Source organism: Thamnophis sirtalis, unplaced genomic scaffold (assembly GCF_051295495.1).
Source record: "Thamnophis sirtalis isolate CommonGarterSnake01/CBP01778 unplaced genomic scaffold, rThaSir2_p1.2 scaffold_8, whole genome shotgun sequence".
Classification (NCBI taxonomy): domain Eukaryota; kingdom Metazoa; phylum Chordata; class Lepidosauria; order Squamata; family Natricidae; genus Thamnophis; species Thamnophis sirtalis.
The window spans coordinates 4,713,026-4,732,847 of record NW_028261388.1 but is presented as its reverse complement, the minus strand read 5'-3'; the positions used below and the strand labels follow the sequence as shown (position 1 = coordinate 4,732,847).

At 44.1% G+C, this 19,822-nt stretch overlaps 1 protein-coding gene across 1 annotated transcript in view; it reads left to right on the top strand.

The window, feature by feature from the left end:
• Window positions 1-19,822, top strand: part of NARS2 (asparaginyl-tRNA synthetase 2, mitochondrial) — a gene marked incomplete in the record, with an annotated part of 28,799 nt that extends 8,977 nt beyond the window's left edge. Inside the window, 8 exon segments of the mRNA XM_087721014.1 lie at window positions 1,638-1,770; window positions 6,601-6,699; window positions 8,092-8,129; window positions 8,929-8,995; window positions 10,866-11,003; window positions 11,613-11,710; window positions 15,415-15,441; window positions 19,322-19,822. Coding sequence (XP_087577140.1) covers window positions 1,638-1,770; window positions 6,601-6,699; window positions 8,092-8,129; window positions 8,929-8,995; window positions 10,866-11,003; window positions 11,613-11,710; window positions 15,415-15,441; window positions 19,322-19,466 — 745 coding nt within the window.

The window sequence follows — 19,822 nt, the reverse complement described above, 5'->3', positions numbered from 1 at the left end:
GAAACCCTATACCATTTCAGGCAAATGGCTATCCAACATCATCTTAAAGACTTCCAGTGTTGGGGCATTCACAACTTCTGGTTGCAAGCTGTTCCACTGATTAATTGTCCTCTCTGTTAGGAAGTTTCTCCTTAGTTTTAGGTTGCTTCTCTCCTTGTTTAGTTTCCATCCATTCCTTCTTCTCTTGCCTCCGGGTGCTTTGGAGAAGAGGTTGACCCCCTCTTCTTTGGGGCAGCTCCTCAGATATTGGAAAACTGCTATCATGTCACACACACACACACCCAATCCTTCTTGTCCTGCCTTAAGGTGCTTTGGAGAATAAAAGCACAGAATAAAAGAATAACAGAGTTGGAAGGGACCTTGGAGGTCTTCTAGTCCAACCCCTGTTCAAGCAGGAAACCATCTGCCATTTCAGACAAATGGCTATCCAACATCTTCTTAAAGACTTCCGTTGTTGGGGCATTCACAACTTCTGGAGGCTACTTCTATTCCACTGATCAATTGTTCTAACTGTCAGGAAATTCCTCCTCAGTTCTAAGTTGCTTCTCTCCTTGATTAGTTTCCACCCATTGCTTCTTGTCCTACCCTCAAGGTGCGTTGGAGAATAGCTTGACTCCCCCTTCTTTGTGGCAGCCCCTGAGATATTGGAAGACTGCTATCATGTCTCCCCTAGTCCTTCTTTTCATTAAATTAGCCATGCCCAGTTCCTGCAACCGTTCTTCATATTACAGATTAACAGAGTTGGAAGGGACCTTGGAGGTCTTCTAGTCCAACCCCCTGCCTAGGCAGGAAACCCTATACCATTTCAGACAAATGGCTATCCAACATCTTCTTAAAGACTTCCATCGTTGGGGCATTCACAACTTCTGGAGGCAACTTCTGTTCCACTGATTAATTGTTCTGACTGTCAGGAAATTTCTCCTCAGTTCTAAGTTGCTTCTCTCCTTGATTAGTTTCCACCCATTGCTTCTTGTCCTAACCTCTAGGTGCGTTGGGGAATAGTTTGACTCCCTCTTCTTTGGGGCAACCCCTGAGATATTGGAAGACTGCTATCATGTCTCCCCTCGTCCTTCTTTTCATTAAATTAGCCATGCCCAGTTCCTGCAACCGTTCTTCATATTACAGATTAACAGAGTTGGAAGGGACCTTGGAGGTCTTCTAGTCCAACCCCCTGCCTAGGCAGGAAACCCTATACCGTTTCAGACAAATGGCTATCCAACATCTTCTTAAAGACTTCCATCGTTGGGGCATTCACAACTTCTGGAGGCAACTTCTGTTCCGCTGATTAATTGTTCTGACTGTCAGGAAATTTCTCCTCAGTTCTAAGTTGCTTCTCTCCTTGATTAGTTTCCACCCATCGCTTCTTGTCCTGCCTCAGGTGCTTCGGAGAATAGGCTGACCCCCTCCTCTTCTTTGGGGCAACTATCGGGATACTGTTGTCATGTCCACTCATGTCACTTGCTTAAAACTTTTGCTAGGACCACAAGAAAAATGCAAGTTATCTGGCTAATTGGACAGTCATAAATCAAGGACCACCTGCATGTGATCATTTCCATCTTCAGGTGCGTCTCAACATGAGTGCAGGTTAGCTAGCAGGCAGCAGCTCAATCTGTTTTGTGTTGTTTTACCCACTGCAGGGCATTTACGAAAGTGTTCACTTTTGGGCCCACCTTCCGAGCGGACAATTCTCAAACCCGCCGACACCTGGCTGAGTTTTATATGGTGGAAGCCGAACTATTTTTCCTGGACACGCTTCAGGAGATCATGCAGGTAAGATTTCCTGGGAGAGAAACCATAAATAGAAGCTTTTTGTAGGTTGTTGTGAGGGTTGCAGGTTTTGTGCGTTGAGTTTTTCAGTTTTTCCTAGTTGTGTAGGAAAGAGCAGGGAGCTTTCTGGAAGCCGAAGAACGCTTAAGAATTTTTATTTTTATTTTTTTTAAACTTTTTATTTCGTTTAGGCAAACTTCACATCTTTGCAACACATTACACTTCTTTTACATACCTGTTGTGAATCTTTTATCTGTACATGTAAGTCTTGTATAACTGTAATTTATTTATTTATTTATGTGTGTGTGTGTGTGTGTGTAATTTATATGTATGTATGTATGTATGTATGTTTTCTGAGGTGTTCGCGGGTGTTTGTATGTAGGTCTTTGGTTATTCGGGTTTTGTCCCGCGTAAAATTGGAAGTGTCTTGGCGACATTTCGACGAAGTCTCATCGAAGTTTCATCAAAACGTCGCCAAGACACTTCCAATTTTACGCGGGAGAAAACCCGAATAACCAAAGACATGTATGTATACATACATACATACATACATACATACATACATACATATGTTATATTTGTGCTGATAAATAAATAAAGGAAGACTTTATCAGCACAAATATAACAAATGTAACAAAAAGGCAACAGTAAAAAATATTGGGTTTCTGTCTGGATGGTCTCTTGTGACGAGCCGAAGGACAGAGAGTGGAAGTGTGATCTTCCTCCCATATTTGGGCATACCAGGGGTTGTGACTTTAAATATATACCTTTCACCCTGGCCTAGCTGATAAGGAGTCGAGCTCTGTAGCTCAATGGTTAACACATCTGCCTAAGAGGCAATAGAGCACAGGTTCGATTCCCAGCAAGGGTATGGCTAGCTGATGAGAGCTAAATAGCTTGAAATAGATCTATACTAGTCTCCCTTTATTTATTTATCAGCACAAATATAACAAATGTAACAAAAAGGCAACAGTAAAAAAATATTGGGTTTCTGTCTGGATGGTCTCTTGTGACGAGCCGAAGGACAGAGAATGGAAGTAGTGATCTTCCTCCCATATTTGGGCATACCAGGGGTTGTAAAATCTAAATAGATACATATACATATACATACATACATACATATATATATGCATTTATATTATTTCATACATCTTTTTTCTTCACTCTATATATAACATTCTATATATTCTATGTATAACAACCTTTATTTGAATCGTTTTGCATCCCTTTCCTATTATTTATTTGCTACAGTCTATTTTGTATTTCTTTTAATCGTTTTCTGTTTTGTAGTTGTTTATTAATTTGCTGATCTTTTCTTTCTTTTTTGCTTTCCTGCTTCCCCCCCCCCCACACACACACACACTCTCCCCTTTCCTTTAGTCAATTATACCATAAATCCCATACGGAGTTAATATTCAGATTTTTCTTTCTTTCTTTTAATTCTTTCGTGAAGCTATCTTATCTCTGCACATTCCTTTTTTTTCTCTTAAGAATTTTTAAAGGCCCACTTGAAATTGGGGTCTGAAATGGGAGCTAAAATATTTCAGGGTTTCATCAGGTTTTGTATACAATCTTGAGGTCTCTCGTCATTTTCTTGTTTTGGGGTTTTATATTTCAGGACTTCTATATTTCCCATTTGAGAATCGTGACTTACAATCGAGACCAGATTTTTGGTCGCTAAATGAGCTCGTTGTTAAGCGAGCCGGGCCCGATTTTATGACCTCTTTCATTTATTAATTCATTTGGGAACTTCATATAGCTGGGACACCAGCGCACACCAGCGACGGGGCAAGCAAAGTTACAACGGCGCTGACTTATGACCGTTATTCACACGTAACGACCGTTATAGCGTCTCCACGGTCACATGATGCCAATTCAAATGCTTGGCAACTGGCATGTACTTCTGCCTGTTGCAGTGTCCTGGAGGGGTGGGGGGGGGTCACGTGATCCCCTTTTGCAACCTTCTGACAAGCAGAGTCGACGGGGAAACCGGGATAAGATAGGCGTCTCTCTTCGCTGGAAAAATAAAAGGGGTTTTTACAATTTTTTTTTAAAAAAAGGGTTTCCTGGAATTAATTTCAGCAGAGATGAATGGAAATATTTGCCTGCTTTGGTTGACTGTGTAGTTTTGCTTACGGTGGAAGTTTGTGGAATGGAAAGTTCCTCTTTCGAGGAAACGGAAGCATTATTTCTGGCCAGAAGTTCACCATCCCGTTCTCACACGGTGCAGCCCTCTCTCCCCTCCCCTCTCTCTCTTTCTTCTCTCCCTCTACCCATCCCTCTCCCCCATTTCTCTCCCTCTACCCTCCTCTCTCTTTCTTTTTTCCCTCTACCCCATCCCTCTCTCTCCCTCTCTCCACCTCTCTTTCTCTCTCTCCCTCTACCCATCCATCTCTCCCCCATTTCTCTCCCTCTATCCTCCTCTCTCTTCTCACCCACCTTCTACCCATCCCTCTCTCTCCCTCTCTCCACCTCTCTTTCTCTCTCTCTCCTCTACCCATCCATCTCCCCCATTTCTCTCCCTCTATCCTCCTCTCTCTTTCTCACCCTCCTTCTACCCATCTCTCTCTCTCCCTCTCTCCACTTCTCTTCATACCCATCCACTCCTCTACCCATCCATCTCTCCCCCATTCTCTCCCTCTATTCTCTCTTTCTCCCCCCTACATCCATTCTCCTCTCCACCTCTCTTCTCTCTCTCCCTCTACCCATCCATCTCCCCCATTTCTCCCTCCTCTCTCTTCCTCACCCACCTTCTACCCATCCCTCTCTCTCCCTCTCTCCACCTCTCTTTCTCTCTCTCCCTCTACCCATCCATCTCTCCCCTTCTCTCCCTCATCCTCCTCCTCTTTCTCACCCTCCTTCTACCCATCTCTCTCTCTCCCTCTCTCCACCTCTTTCTCTCTCTCCCTCTACCCATCCATCTCTCCCCCATTTCTCTCCCTCTATCCTCCTCTCTCTTCCTCACCCACCTTCTACCCATCCCTCTCTCTCCCTTTCCCCACTTCTCTTTCTCTCTCTCCTCTACCCATCCATCTCTCCCCCATTTCTCTCCCTCTATCCTCCCTCCTCTTTCTCACCCACCTTCTACCCATCCCTCTCTCCCTTTCCCCACTTCTCTTTCTCTCTCTCCCTCTACCCATCCATCTCTCCCCATTTCTCTCCCTCTATCCTCCTCTCTCTTCCTCTCCCTCCTTCTACCCATCCATCTCTCTCCCTCTCTCCACCTCTCTTTCTCTCTCTCCCTCTACCCATCCATCTCTCCCCCATTTCTCTCCCTCTATCCTCCTCTCTCTCACCCACCTTCTACCCATCCCTCTCTCTCCCTCTCTCCACATCTCTTTCTCTCTCTCCCTCTACCCATCCATCTCTCCCCCATTTCTCTCCCTCTATCCTCCTCTCTCTTTCTCACCCACCTTCTACCCATCCCTCTCTCCCCCTCTCTCCACCTTTCTTTCTCTCTCTCCCTCTACCCATCCATCTCTCCCCCATTTCTCTCCCTCTACCCTCCTCTCTCTTTCTTTTTTTCCCTCTACCCATCCCTCTCTCTCCCTCTCTCCACCTCTCTTTCTCTCTCTCCCTCTACCCATCCATCTCTCCCCCATTTCTCTCCCTCTATCCTCCTCTCTCTTCCTCACCCTCCTTCTACCCATCCATCTCTCCCCCATTTCTCTCCCTCTACCCTCCTCTCTCTTTCTCTCCCTGTACCCATCCCCCTCTCCCGTTTCTCTCCCTCTACCATCCTCTTCTCTCTCCCTCTATCCATCCCTCTCTCTCCCCCTTTCTCTTTCTCTCTTCCTCTCCCCCACTCTTTCCTTCTCCCTCTCCCCTCGCGCTCTCTTTCTGTCTCTCCCCTCCCCTCTCTGTCGTTTTGGAAATGGAAAAGTGTGACATGTTTACATCTCCCAGCTCTGAGGCCCAGTAGAGGAATACTGGAAAAAGTCATTTATGACCATTTTTCACACTTACGACCATCACACCATCCCCGGGGGTCACGTGATCAAAACTAAAAACTCTTGGCAACTGGCAGGTCCTTATGCCGGTTGCAGTGTCCTGAGGTCACGTGATCCCCTTTTACGACCTGATTGACAAAATCAACGAGGAAGCCCAATTCACTTAACAACCATGTAACTTAACCGCTGTTCTTATTCACTTAACAACTGTGGCAGGAAAGGTTGCAAAACTGGGGCAAAATCCACTTGACAGCTGCCTCATTTAGCAACGTAAATTTGGGACTCCGTTGTAGTCGTAAATTGAGGACTACCTGGATTGAGGCTGTGGTCTAGCATTTCTACGGGCACTAAATTGGGGAAAATTGCTTGAGAGCAGTTGAGGATATAAACCTGCTTGCAATTGATTTATTACTTATTTATTTATAAAAAGGATGTCTACAGGCAGCCCTTGAACTTACTGCAGTTCGTTTAGCGACCGTTTGAAGTTATAACCACCCTGAAAAATGTGACATACAACCGTCATTTACATCCTTGCCCGCATTCCCACAGTGAACGTGCTCAAAATTCAGAGGCTTGGCCATTGGCTCACATTTACGACGGCTGCGCTGATCCCCTTTTTGCGACCTTCCGACAAGATTCACTTAACAACCCTGTCACTCGTTTAACAACCTGGATCGATTTACAAAAAGTGGCAAGAAAAGTCTTTTAAAAAGGGGAACAGAGCTCACGTCACACCTTTCTCACTTTGCAACATAAATTCTGGGCTCGGTTGAGGTCATAAGTCAAGGACTACCTCTACCTGGGGGTTATCCTCTTGTCTGGAACAGGAAATATTCTTACTTCTTTCTCTTTTTAACCTGATTTTCCACTCCTTTTTCCTCAGGTTATTGAAGATCTTTTCAAAACTGTGACAGACCAAATTCTCTCCAACTGCCCTCAAGATGCGGCCCTTTTTCATAAACGCATCGCCCCTGGCCATGAGGTAAATATTTTCTAATATATCTATCTAGGCAATATACTTTTATTTTTTTAAGAGTTTTATTATTTTTTAATGACAAAAATAAACATTATTCCATCTTTCCTTACGCAGGTTGTCAAACATCTCTGGGCAACATCGTTCTTCTTTTTGCCACAACTTTCATGTTCTAATTAACATTATTTCCCTAAGTTTGGTATTATAATATCTTAAGCATTTAAACTTTATAAAACTCTCCATTTTTCTTCTTACTATCTTCTAGTAATAATATATCAACATTAAACATCATTATTCTTTTTTTTTTAATAAATAAGATTTTATTGGTAAAACGAAAATACAACATCCATAACTTGTAAAAAACAATACAACTACATTTCGAGATATTCCCATACTATCAAATCATATAAACATCAAAGGTTAGGTATCTTATTCCTTCCCTCCCTCTTCTCTTCCCTCATTTCTTCTTTTCCATACCCTTTTCTTCCTCCCCCCCTTACTTCCTTCTCCCCTGCCTTCCCTCCTTTCTTTTCTCCTTTCCTCCTTTCCTTCCCCTCCTTTCCCTCCCTCGATCCCCCCTCCTTCTCACATACCTTCCCTCCTTCCCTTCTTCCCAAACATCATTATTCTTATCATACACATGCTAACCATTTTATATCTTTATCTAAGTCTACTTATTTTTTCGTTTTCTTCATTTCCAAACTCCTTTATTTTTCCAACCATTGGTAAAATACTTCACCAAATCATATAATATTCAGTTTGCTCTTTTGCCTTAATTGCTAATGTTACTCTTTTCATTTCTGCACATTCTAATCTTTTCCTTGCCTTTTTCATCCATAGGAATCTCTACACTTTTCCAATGTGGTGCATATACAATTCTAGCTGCAGTTAATACATGCATGATTTAATATAAGTTCTCTTTATTATAAATTTCAGGTAGAATTCCCAGCAGAGATGTTTTGGGCTTCAGCTTAATACGTTGTTGTATCACCTCTTCCAACCATGTCTTAATTTTTGTCCAACTTTTTTTTGCCTCTCCACATATCCACCACATATGATAATAGGATCCAAGGATTTTTATGGCACTACCAACATTTAGCTGAGTTATCTTGAAACATGCTTTATTAGTTCAATCCACATTTGAAATGGTTCCGCTGGACTTATCTTGATCCTTTCACTTTTTGAATTTTGCAAAGTTTTTTCTCCAACTTTTCTCGTGGTTTTTTCCCTCCTCAAATTTCTCAATTTCTCCCGAAACTGAAAATTGTTGGCTTTCAATTTGATCCCTTTGTGCAACCCTCACTGTTGTCTTGACTGTTTCCCCAAAATGCTTTTGTTTCGAAACCTAAGCTATTTCTGACGTTAACGGTCCATTAATTTTCCTTTCTCTTTCCTCTTTAGTCCAAATTAGAAAAAATGCTGAAGAACCCATTCATAATGTAAGTTTGTTGGGGGAGGCGGGTGTTTTGTTGTTGTTGCTTAACTTACAAGCGTAATTTGTGAGTAATTTGTGGCTTGAAATTCCTTGGTATGTAATAATTTTGACTCATTTTGTGGGGGGGGGAAATGAATTGGATTTGGATTTGGATAAGATTTGGATTGGAGACCACCAGAAAAAGCATAGAATGCGGATCAAAGCATTAAAGTTGCAGATCAGAAAATTAATTGCTCGAGCCCAGGGGATCTCCAAAGCTGGATGGGGAATTGTGGGAGTTGAAGTCCACAAGTCTTAAAAGTTGCCAAGTTTGGAGAATCTTGCTCAAGAATCTAAAGTTCTTTTTTTAAAATAAGTTTTATTTGTACATTTTTCTTTAACATACACGAGTGCTTAATAAACAGTGTAATGTCTGGGACAATTTATCTACACATAATATCAATAATAATAACAATCTTTACTTGTATATAGTAAACCAACTCCAACTCCTAATTTCTACCTCTGCTGTCTAACCATTTGTAAAACAAATCCCATCTTAAATAGTATTCTGTATCCTCTTTATCTTTAAGGTTAGCCTATCCATTTCTGCAGTCTAATATTTTAAGTTAACTACAGTATTAAATTGAGAGAAAGTACCGCAGAATTTAAGGGGACTTAGAACATTTGTGGCAACGTAACGATTCTGAGCAGATGGCGTGTTTAACTCCCACCCCTGGTCTTCTCCTACAATACCAACAATTTTGTTTAGATTTAGGGTACAAATCTTTAAAATAATTGACAATCCTGTTTTGTTTTGTTTTAAGAATGCCTTATACTGAAGCCATTGAAATTTTGGAGAGAGCTGGGCAAGAATTCACTTACAAACCAGCCGTGAGTATTTTTCGGAAACTTTTGATGGGGGGTGGTGGTGGTAAAACTCAGGTATTTAGTAGGCTGACGGAAAAGTATGAGAGCAATAAGAACTTATATCTCAAACGCTCAGGGGGGCGGGTTTCTCCTTTTTTATCAATGGGGGAGCCAGATTCATTTAACAACCGTGCACCTAAATTAATGGCAGTGTTTCACTTAACAACTATGGCAACAGAAAGGTTGTAAAATGGGGCAGAATTCAGTTAACGAATCTCTCGCTTAGCAGCAGAAATTTTGGCCTCAATTGTGGTCATACATCGAGGACTACCGTATCAGGGATTTTCAATTAGAGTGGGAAGGATGTGTGTTTTTATTTTTATAGTTATAATGCATACACTGAAGATGGCATTTAATTTCGTTGCACGAGGTACACTGACAATAAACTACTACTACATACAACTCTTACAAGGGTTTGCATTCCTATGGTGATGCTCGCCTTCTGAATGGGACCTCTCTTTATTTATTATGTGCAGCCAACAGTTATTTTTTACTATCGGTCTAATTATATAACCGTATCTATTTATTTCTACGTTGCTGGAACAAAATAAAACAACATTCCACATCTTACGCAGAATACGACGGAACAATTTTAAACATCCCCGATAAGCCAAAACTGTCGAAGTAAAACACCGTGAAAGTAGTAACGAGCCTAAAACCGCAAGGTCAAAACAATAACAGTGAACATCAAAGATGTTTCCTAACATCGAGGAAAGGCTTCCCAAAACAACTGTCCCTTCGTCAACAGTTTCAGAAATGTCAACAGGGAGGAGACCAGCCTAAATCTCCAGGACGCTGTTTGATAGTAAATTGGCCAAAAATTTACTATCGCAGTTGCATTAAGAGAGGGATAGTGTTCTGATCCAGTTTTAGCAGGCAAAAGAAACAGACTCCTTGTCCCAAAAAACCCTCTTTATTTATCTCCTGTGAATTAATTATTATTTATTTGTCTTGTATGCTGCCCACTCCCGGAGGACTCCGGGTGGCTCACAAAAGACAAGGGAAAGGGGGGAACGAGACAAAGACAACATATTAAAAACAAAACCAACATTCACAATTTCTATGGAGGTAGGTGCTTCTCAGCTCCCCCAGCCTGCTGGAACAGCCAGGACTTGGTGGCTTTGCGGAAGGCCGGGAGGGTAGTAAGGGTCCGGATCTCAACAGGGAGCTCGTTCTAGAGGGCCGGAGCTGCAACAGAGAAGGCTCTCCCCCGGGGAGTCGTCAGCCGACATTGGCTGGCAGATGGAATCCGGAGGAGACCCAACCTGTGCGATCTAATTGGTCTGAGAGAGGTAATCGGCAGGAGGCGGTCTCTCAGGTACCCAGGTCCGATAAAAGATAATGGCATTCACCCACCGAAAAGTCCAGGCAATAGTCCATCGAAAAGTTAACTGCGAGGCCGTGAGCTTCCAGTTGCAAAGCTGTAAATTAAGTTCTGGCAAGCAGTCTCTGCGACACAAAACACAATGAGCGAAATCGTCAGAAATACGAACTGTTGTCTCCTACGATCACCACTCTCCTCCTATTTTGTGTTTTACAATCTTAGCAATTTTACTCTGTGCGGACGTCCACTCCCAGAATTCCTCGGTCAGCTTGCTGGCTAGGGAATTCTGGGAGTTGACGTCCCCACAGCTTTTAACATTTCCAAGGTTCATAAACGCTGATTTTGGAGATCAGAATGCAAGTCGGTAACCGGATCATCACGGCAATCTTGAGAAAGTAGGAACCGTAGTCATTCACGATGCTTTCAAGTAGCTTGCAAACCTAAAGCGACACGCGATTATCATGGTTTGCTTATCCTACAACCTGGATTTTTTCCCCCCTCTTTCCTTAGTGGGGGCAGGATCTCCAGAGCGAACACGAGAAATACCTGGTGCAACACTGCGGCGATATTCCCGTTTTCGTGTACGACTATCCCTACGACCTTAAGCCGTTCTACATGCGAGACAACGAAGATGGACCTCGTAGGACTGTGAGAACGTTATTCATTAAAACACTTTCCTCTTGGGTTGGGTACCCATTTCCTCTTGGGTTGGGTTCTTGTTACCCTCTTTAAACTTTTTTGAAATGAAATAAATTCGCTTCTCGGGTGGAATTGGTTGGTTGTGCAAGCTTTTACGTTGTATTTAAGGTAACGGTTCCCCCCGCACATATCTGCTAGTCGTTCCCGACTCTAGGGGGCGGTGCTCGTCTCTGTTTCAAAAGCTGAAGAGCCAGCGCTGTCCGAAGACGTTGGGGGCGTGACAGTCCTGGGTCCCTGCTGGTTCCAGTGACTCAGGCCGCCAAACCGGCCCGAACCGGTGGGAACTGATGCAAATGTAAGTAGATGAATAGGTACCACTTCGGTGGGAAGGTCACAGCATCTCAGTGTATAGTCATGCTGGCCACATGACCACGGAAGTGTCTTTGGACAATGCTGGCCCCTTCGGCCAAGAAATGGAGATGAGTGCTGCCCCCTAGAGTCAGACATGACCGGAGAGGACAAACGTTTACCTTTAACCATTCCGGACTACGTGGTGATTGTGTACCTTCACACAGAGAAAGATTCCGGACAAACCTTTGACTTTCTGTTCCCTAAAAGGTAGCAGCGGTTGATCTACTGGTCCCAGAAGTTGGAGAACTTTTCGGTGGAAGTTTGAGAGAAGATCGTGTGGATTTTCTGCAATCTCGCTTACGGAGGTAGTGTGGTTTTCTCTGCCTGGTTTGTTGGGGAAGGGGTTGGGTACCGCTTAATGAAAAATTAATAGGATGAGTGTTGCGGTGGCCTAGAGGTGGAGCTCTTGCCTCACAATCAGGACATTGTGAGTTCGATCCCAGGTAGAGGCAGATATTTCTCTCTCGGGGTGCACTGGGAATATCTCTGTTGAAACAATCTCCGTGTTCTGACCGAGGCTTCCTGAGAGCCTGAAGCAAACTCCTTGTCCCGACAAAAAACCCTTTTATTAATTGAATTCTGCTCATTCACATCCAGCAAAGTCTTTCAAGGGAGGATTTACAGTCACAGACCTTATCTGGCTTGGAGAGCTGCCAGGCCAAGATCTGCAAAACATGGCAAGGAGTCTCGGAGACTCACGAACCAATTAAGTGAACTGGGTACTTGAGAGACCGCCTGCTGCCACTAGACCGATTAGATCCCACAGATTAGGCCTCCTCCGAATTCCATTCGCCGGCCAGTGTCGACTGGCGACTACCCGGAGGAGAGCCTTCTCTATGGCTGCTCCGACCCTTTGGAACGAACTCCCCGTGGAGATTCGAACCCTCACCACCCTCCAGGCCTTCCGCAAAGCCCTTAAAACCTGGCTGTTCCGACAGGCCTGGGGCTAAAGAGCTGTTGCCCCCGTCTCGAATGGTATGACTGTTGTGTGTTTTTAAATTATGTATTGTCATGTTTGTTTTTTTATTTTTTGTCTGTACCCCCCCACCCCTTCCCAGATTTGATTTGTCAGCCGCCCTGAGTCCCCTTCGGGGGAAAAGGGCAGCATATAAATATAATAAATGAAATGAATGAAATGAAATGATCGTCTCCTGCAAACTCCACTCCCCTGTCGCAGTGGTTAAATGCAGCACTGCAGGCTACTTCAGCTGACTGCAGTTCTGCAGTTCGGCTGTTCAAATCTCACCGGCTCAGGGTTGACTCAGCCTTCCATCCTGCCGAGGTGGGTAAAATGAGGACCCGGATTGTTGTTGGGGGCAATATGCTGACTCTGTAAACCGCTCAGAGAGGGCTGAAAGCCCTATGAAGCGGTATATAAGTCTAACTGCTATTGCTATTGACCCACCCGTCCGCTCATGTTCTTTACCGGTTTTTGAAGCAAACAGGCCAATTGCCACCAAAACGGGCCAATTGTTCGACCTCTGCCGAGCAGTTTGGTGTCGCAGAGCTGTGGCGTATGCGTGTGCGGTGCGCGTGCCGAGACTTGGATGCCCAGCCCCGTGCGCAGCACACCGGTTTGCCACGGGATGCGGAACCCACCACTGTCCAATTGCTCACCGTTTCCCAGTCGATTCCATAATTAACATGGTTTGTCCTCCCTCCCCCTGAACTGTGAGCCGCCCTGAGTCCCCCCAGGGAAAAGGGCGGCATACAAATAAAATATCTATCTATCTATCTATCTATCTATCTATCTATCTATCTATCTATCTATCTATCATCGTGTCTGTCCACATGTTACAAAATTAAAAGCAGTTGTCATTGTGACTTCTGGATTGCTAATTGCTGGTTCTCTTCTGGGGTGGTTTTTCAGCTTTTCTGTCCAACTGTGGCTCACTCGCATCGTGACTTCTGCAAAAGCGCTCCACGCCCAGCATCAAATGGATTCCACTGGATTCCAGAAAGCACTTAGGGATTTCCCCCCCAGCAGTTTTGGCAGGCGGCTCCATCTCGTAATGATCAGATACTGCCCCTTCTGAGAAACCGAAGGGAAGGTGTGGTTGCCTCTCACAGCCTCCTCCTGTGAGGCTGTTGCATACTTTCGCCTTTTCTTACTATTATTATTATTATCTCTTAATAGTTTTGCTAGCAGTTTTTGCATTCTCCTCTCCAATTTATCTCTGCAATTCTCTATCATCTTAAACCTGGTCGCTAAAAGTCAACACTAACTTGACAGCAGATAAGCAACCAATTTGTGCTTAGGCCAAGTCCTGCTGTTTTTTTTTTTAATCATGTTTTTTATTGAGCTTTTTCAGAACACAAAATATAACAAAAATAAAGATGAAGAAAGAAGGGAAGGGAAGAGAAGAATAGAATAGAATAGAATTCTTTATTAGCCAAGTGTGATTGGACACACGAGGAATTTGTCTTTGCTGCATTTGCTCTCGGTGTACATAAAAGAAAAGATACATTCGCCACGAATTATAAGGTACAAGACTCAGTGATAGTCATAGGGTACAAATAAGCAATCAGGAAATAATCAATGTCAATATAAATCGTAAGGATACAAGCAGCAAAGTTACATGTAAGCCAGACGGAGAATTCTAGTCCCGCCTTAGGCATGCAAGCCAGTTGGATGACTTTGGGCCAATCACCAGGAGACGGAGAATTCTAGTCCCGCCTTAGGCATGAAAGCTGGCTGGGTGACTTTGGGCCAATCACCAGGAGATGGAGAATTCTAGTCCCACCCTAGGCTGGTAAGCCAATATCATACACTACCGGACTCAGCTGTGGGTTGACTTCATTAACAGCATGAGAGCTTACTTTCATGTTACAGCAATAGCAATAGCAATAGCAGTTAGACTTATATACCGCTTCCTAGGGCTTTCAGCCCTCTCTAAGTGGTTTACAGAGTCTGCATATCGCCCCCAACAATCCGGGTCCTCATTTCACCCACCTCGGAAGGATGGAAGGCTGAGTCAACCGGTGAGATTAGAACCGCTGAACTGCAGATAACAGTCAGCTGAAGTGGCCTGCACCCTAACCACTGCGCCACCTTGGCTCTTATATCTTTACTATATTCTTTCCTGCCTTTCTTTTCTTTTCGGTTTTTTTTTCAATGTCGTTGCCTTTAAAGTAAAACAAAATCTTGCCAACACAGGGCTGTTATATTTTATCCTGGCTAGAGATGACCTTAGCTGCCTTCAGTTGAACGTTTTTTTGTTGTTAGTTGCAAAGTCGACCCATCGGGACCTCATGGACAACGTTCCTCCAGGCCTTCCTGTCCTCTACCATCCTCTGGAGTCCATTGAAGCTCACGCCGACTGATTTAGTGACTCCATCCAGCCACCTTCTTCTGCCGTCTCCTTCTTCTTCTTTTGCCCTCCACCGTTCCCAGCATGAGGCTCTTCTCCAGGGAGTCCTTCCTTCTCATTAGGTGGCCAAAGTCTTTGAGTTTCCTCTTCAGGATCTGGCCTTCTAAAGAGCAGTCAGGGTTGATCTCCTCTAGGACTGATCAGCTGGATGGCCTTGCAGTCCAAGGGACTCAATGCAGGAGTCTTCTCCAGCACCAGAGTTCAAAGGCCTCCATTCTTTGGCGCTCAGCCTTCCTTATGGTCCAACTTTCACAGCCATCCATTGCAACTGGGAAAAACAGAGCCTTGACTATAGGCCCTTTTGATTGGCAGGGTGGTGTCTCTGCTTTTGAGGATGCTGTCTGGATTTCCCATCGCTTTCCTCCCTAGGAGCAAATAAATGTCTTTTAATTTCTTGGCTGCAGCCCCCATCTGTGGTGATCTTGGAGCCCAGGAAAATAAAATCTTGTCACTATCTCAGTAGTGAACATTTTTAAGATGCTACAAAATGTCCAACATTGGTATTGATTTAATTATAATATTATTTATGTGCCACCTCTGTGTCAGCTTCAGGCAGCATGCAAATCTGTTATTTTTGCAAACTTCCCAGAATTCATTCCTCTCACTGAGAAAATATGATTTCGTTTTTTTCCCCACAGGTTGATGCTTGAAGACACCTATCAATGGTAAGATATATTTCCTAAATATTATTCATCTGTTTCATTAGCTTTGGAAATCTTCTTAAGGAAAAGCAAAAGAATTCTCTCAATTCTACCAGAAGCCAACATTTAGGTTAGCGACGGCTCTTTATAATAAATATGATAAAATGCAGATAGGACACAGGAGTCCTGTTTTAAAAAGAAATTAATGAAGGGACACAGACTATCCTTGACTTACAACCATAATTAGATCCTAATTAGTCATTCCAGCCATTAAGTGCATCACCACGTGACTGGTTTTGCAACTTTCTTTACAACAGTGGTTAAGTCAGTGTTTCTCAACCTTGGCAAACTTGAAGAGGTCTGGACTTCAACTCCCAGAATTCCCCAGCCAGCATTCGCTGGCTGGGGAATTCTGGGAGTTGAAATCCGGACCTCTTCAAGTTTGCCAAGGTTGAGAAACACTGGGTTAATTGAACGTTAACTTACATTAATGTAATTAACATTACATGTTACAAAGCAAAAGGCGTGGTCATTAAGCGAATCCATTGTCTACAATGGCCATTCTTGCTAGAAAATAGAAGTAAATCCTGATTTACGGGCAAAAATATAGATTGTGGTCATTTTATCACAGGATTACAGTAAATGCAGGCCGATTGCCAAAAATATGAGGATGTAACCATGGGGGTCAACGGAATGACTGGTTGGAATTTGGAATTTGGGTGGTAAACAGCCCTTAGCAGAGGGGTGTCAAACTTGATTTCATTGAGGACTGAATCAGGGTTGTGTTTGACCCTGGAAGGGGGGGAGGCAGGGTGGACGTGACCAGGGGGTGTGACCAGCTCTACATCAGTTGTGTTGGGGGGCATCTGTGGTGACCAAGTGCTAAGGCAGGACTTCCCTCAGGCCCTCCCTCACTCATAATATCCCTCCTTCCTTCCTACCTTCCTTCCTTTCTTCCTTCCTTCCTTCCTTCCTTTTTCTCCTTTTTCCTTCCCTCTTCATTCTCCTTCCTTCCTTGCTCCCATCCCATCTTCCCTTTCTTTTTCTTTTTCATCTTTCCGTTTCTTCTTCCCTGTCGCTTCTGGCATGCCCAAATGCAAAAGGGGAAACCCTTCTCCATCGTATTTCCATTTTTACATTTCAGCCATCTCATTTTTAATTCCGTATTCTCCCGCTTCATTTGAATTTTTTCTTAATATGTGGACCATATGTTGTATGTTTGTTTGTTTGTTGGATTTAGATGCCTCCCTTCTCCCAAAGGACTCAGGGCGGCGTACAACATTAAAAGAAAGACACATATTACAAAAGTTAAAAAGGAAATTAGATATCCTTATTTGCCTCTCCAAATCAATCAAATGTAAACCTATCATTTCCATCCGTTATCCTATTTTACTATTAATAACACATATCCTCATGTTTAATTTAATATAGTAAACATTTCATTGAATTAGTTGTCCACAAGTAATAATTTTAATCTATATCCCTCGCAGTGTATTAAATATATACCGTGGTTTTGTTCTTAATTTGTTTTGCTAGCCCTCTGCAAGTAAAAACGGAGCTGGGGGGGGGGGCATTTTCGGCCGCGACCACCTCCAGCCCTTGGCCACCAAAAATTGAGGTGGAAGGGTTGGGTGTGGCCTCCTGTGTCCCATTTTCGTCTGTGACGGCCTCCTGCAGCCCTCGGCCAGCAAAAATGGAGCTCAGAGGAGCTATGCGCAGCGCTCCTGAGCCCCATTTTCACTGGCAGAGGCACCGCGGGCCCTGATCTGCTCCGCGGGCCTTGAGTTTAACACCCATGCCTTAGCACATTACAAGTATGAGCCGAGGTGGCGCAGTGGTTAGAGTGCAGTACTGCAGGTCACTTCAGCTGACTGTTAGCTGCAGTTCGGCGGTTCAAATCTCACCGGCTCAAGGTTGACTCAGCCTTCCATGCTTCCGAGGTGGGTAAAATGAGGACCCGGATTGTTGTTGGGGGCGATATGCTGACTCTGTAAACCACTTAGAGAGGGCTGGAAGCCCTATGAAGCGGTATATAAGTCTAACTGCTATTGCTATTGCTAAGTAGTCCTCGACTTACGACAGTTCATTTAGTGACCGTTCCCAGTTAAAGCGGCACTGAAAAAAAGTGACGTATGAACATTTTTCTCACTAAACAACCATTGTTTGGCAACTGGTTCGCATTTATGACGGTCGCCGTGTCCCGGCGTCACGTGCCCCCCCCGCCCCTTTTGCAACCTTCCAACCAGCAAAATCAGTGGGGGAGCCCGACTCACTTCACGACCGTGTCATTAACTGAACAACCGCCGTGATTCACTGAACAGCGACGGCAAGAAAGGCCGTAAAAATGGGGTGGGCCGTCTCACTTAGCAACAGAAGCGTTGGGGTCCATTGTGGTCATAAGTCGAGGAGTTGTTAAGCTTTGAGCGCGGAAAGATTCAAGCCGCCTTGAGACGTGAACTTGAAAAGACCGTCTGAGTTTTCCACTGGAGGCATAAAAGATACAAGACAGGAGGAGATGAGGAAGCCTTCCAAACACCGAATAAAGATATTTTTACATTCGTCACAGTTCCCCTTTCTTTCCCTCTATCCTTCATTCTCTCTCTCCCTCCCCCAGCTCTGCTCCATGACATCATTTCCTCCTTTCTTTCCAAATTTACAAATATCTGCAAAGGCGAAACAAGAAAAACCAGCCCACACTCGACTCCTCGGAGATAACTCCTCTCTGCCTGCGATTCTTCAATTTTTCGAGAAGCAGAGAATATCTCAAAGGAGCAAAACTCCAGATAAACAGTTGTAGGCTTAGAGAGGGAGAGAGAGAGAGATACCCGCAGACACCATTGTACAATGAGCTGTAATTTTCAATAATCTTATCTTATTTATTTTCCCCCTGTTTGTAATGAAGAGACCCAGTTTGGAGTAGGGGTTAGGGGGCTAGACTAGAAATCAGGCGACGGTAAGTTCCAGTCACCCTTGTAAAGTTGAAGCCTAGTTGGGCGTCTTTGGGCCACTCGCCAGGAGACGGTGAGTTCTAGTTGCACCTTAGCCATGGAAGTTGACTGGGTGACTTTGGGCCAATCACCAGGAGACGGGGAGTTCTAGTCCTGCCTCAGGCATGAAAGCTGGATGGGTGACTTTGGGTCAATCACCAGGAGACAGTGAGTTCTAGTCCTACCTCAGGCATGAAATCTGACTGTGTGACTTTGGGCCAGTCACTAGGAGATGGTGAGTTCTAGTCCCATCTCAGGCATGAAAGCCGGCTGGGTGACTTTGAGCTAATCACCAGGAGACGGTGAGTTCTAGTCCCATCTCAGGCATGAAAGCCGGCTGGGTGACTTTGGCCCAGTCACTAGGTGATGGTGAGTTCTAGTCCCATCTTAGGCAGGAAAGCGGCCTCAGTGACTTTGGGCCAATCACCAGGAGACAGTGAGTTCTAGTCCCGCCTCAGGCATGAAAGCCGGCTGGGTGACTTTGGGCCAATCACCAGGAGACGGTGAGTTCTAGTCCCATCTCAGTCCCAGACTTTTGATCAACTTGTCTCTTTCAACCCAATCCGCTTATCTTGAAGTTGCCAAGTTTGTCTAATAAAACACTTTATTGGAGGAATGTAATATTCCTTAAGTGACTATTGCTAAACATAAAATATAAGATATTGCAGATTATTATTATTTTTCTGAGTCGCCATTTTTCAGCTTGTCTCCCTTCAGTTTTTCTTAGGGTGTTTTTCTTTTTAATGTAAAATCTTGTTTAACTCTTTATGTTTTTCTTTTTTAAAAAAGAAAGTTTTAAAGAACGTCGGGTGCTGTATCTCTACAGTAAACAGGAAGCTCAGATTGCAGATAATAAGCGATTAAGCTGATTGGAAAATAGGCCCAGGGTTAAATGATCCCATTTCCTTCATGTGCAGGTACATAGAGCTGCGCCAGTTTGGATCAACCCCGCATGGGGGCTTCGGCATGGGGTTCGAGCGATACCTGCAGTGCATCCTGGGAGTTCAGAATATTAAGGACGTCATCCCGTTCCCACGATTTTCCCACTCGTGCGTTTTGTAGCTCTCCGACCCAACTTCTGTTTTGGCTTCTCTTGTAAATTCGCGGCGTGCCTGAATGACACTGTGCAACGTTTAGAGGAAGAGAGAGAAAACAACAGACTTCCTTTTTTTTCTGTCTCTCTTTTGTATTTTCCCTTTTTCCACCGAAGAGAAGTGAAAAACACTCAGGTTTGATGTCTGCCCCAGCTGCAGAAGTATTTATTCGTGTCTATGTCTGAGGAGCCAGATTGTTGGGGGCAAGAGGCTGACTCTGTAAACTGCTTAGAGAGGGCTGTAAAAGCACTGTAAAGCGATATATAAGTCTAAGTACTATTGGGAAGGAAGGGAAAGAAAGAAAGAAAGAAAGAAAGAAAGAAA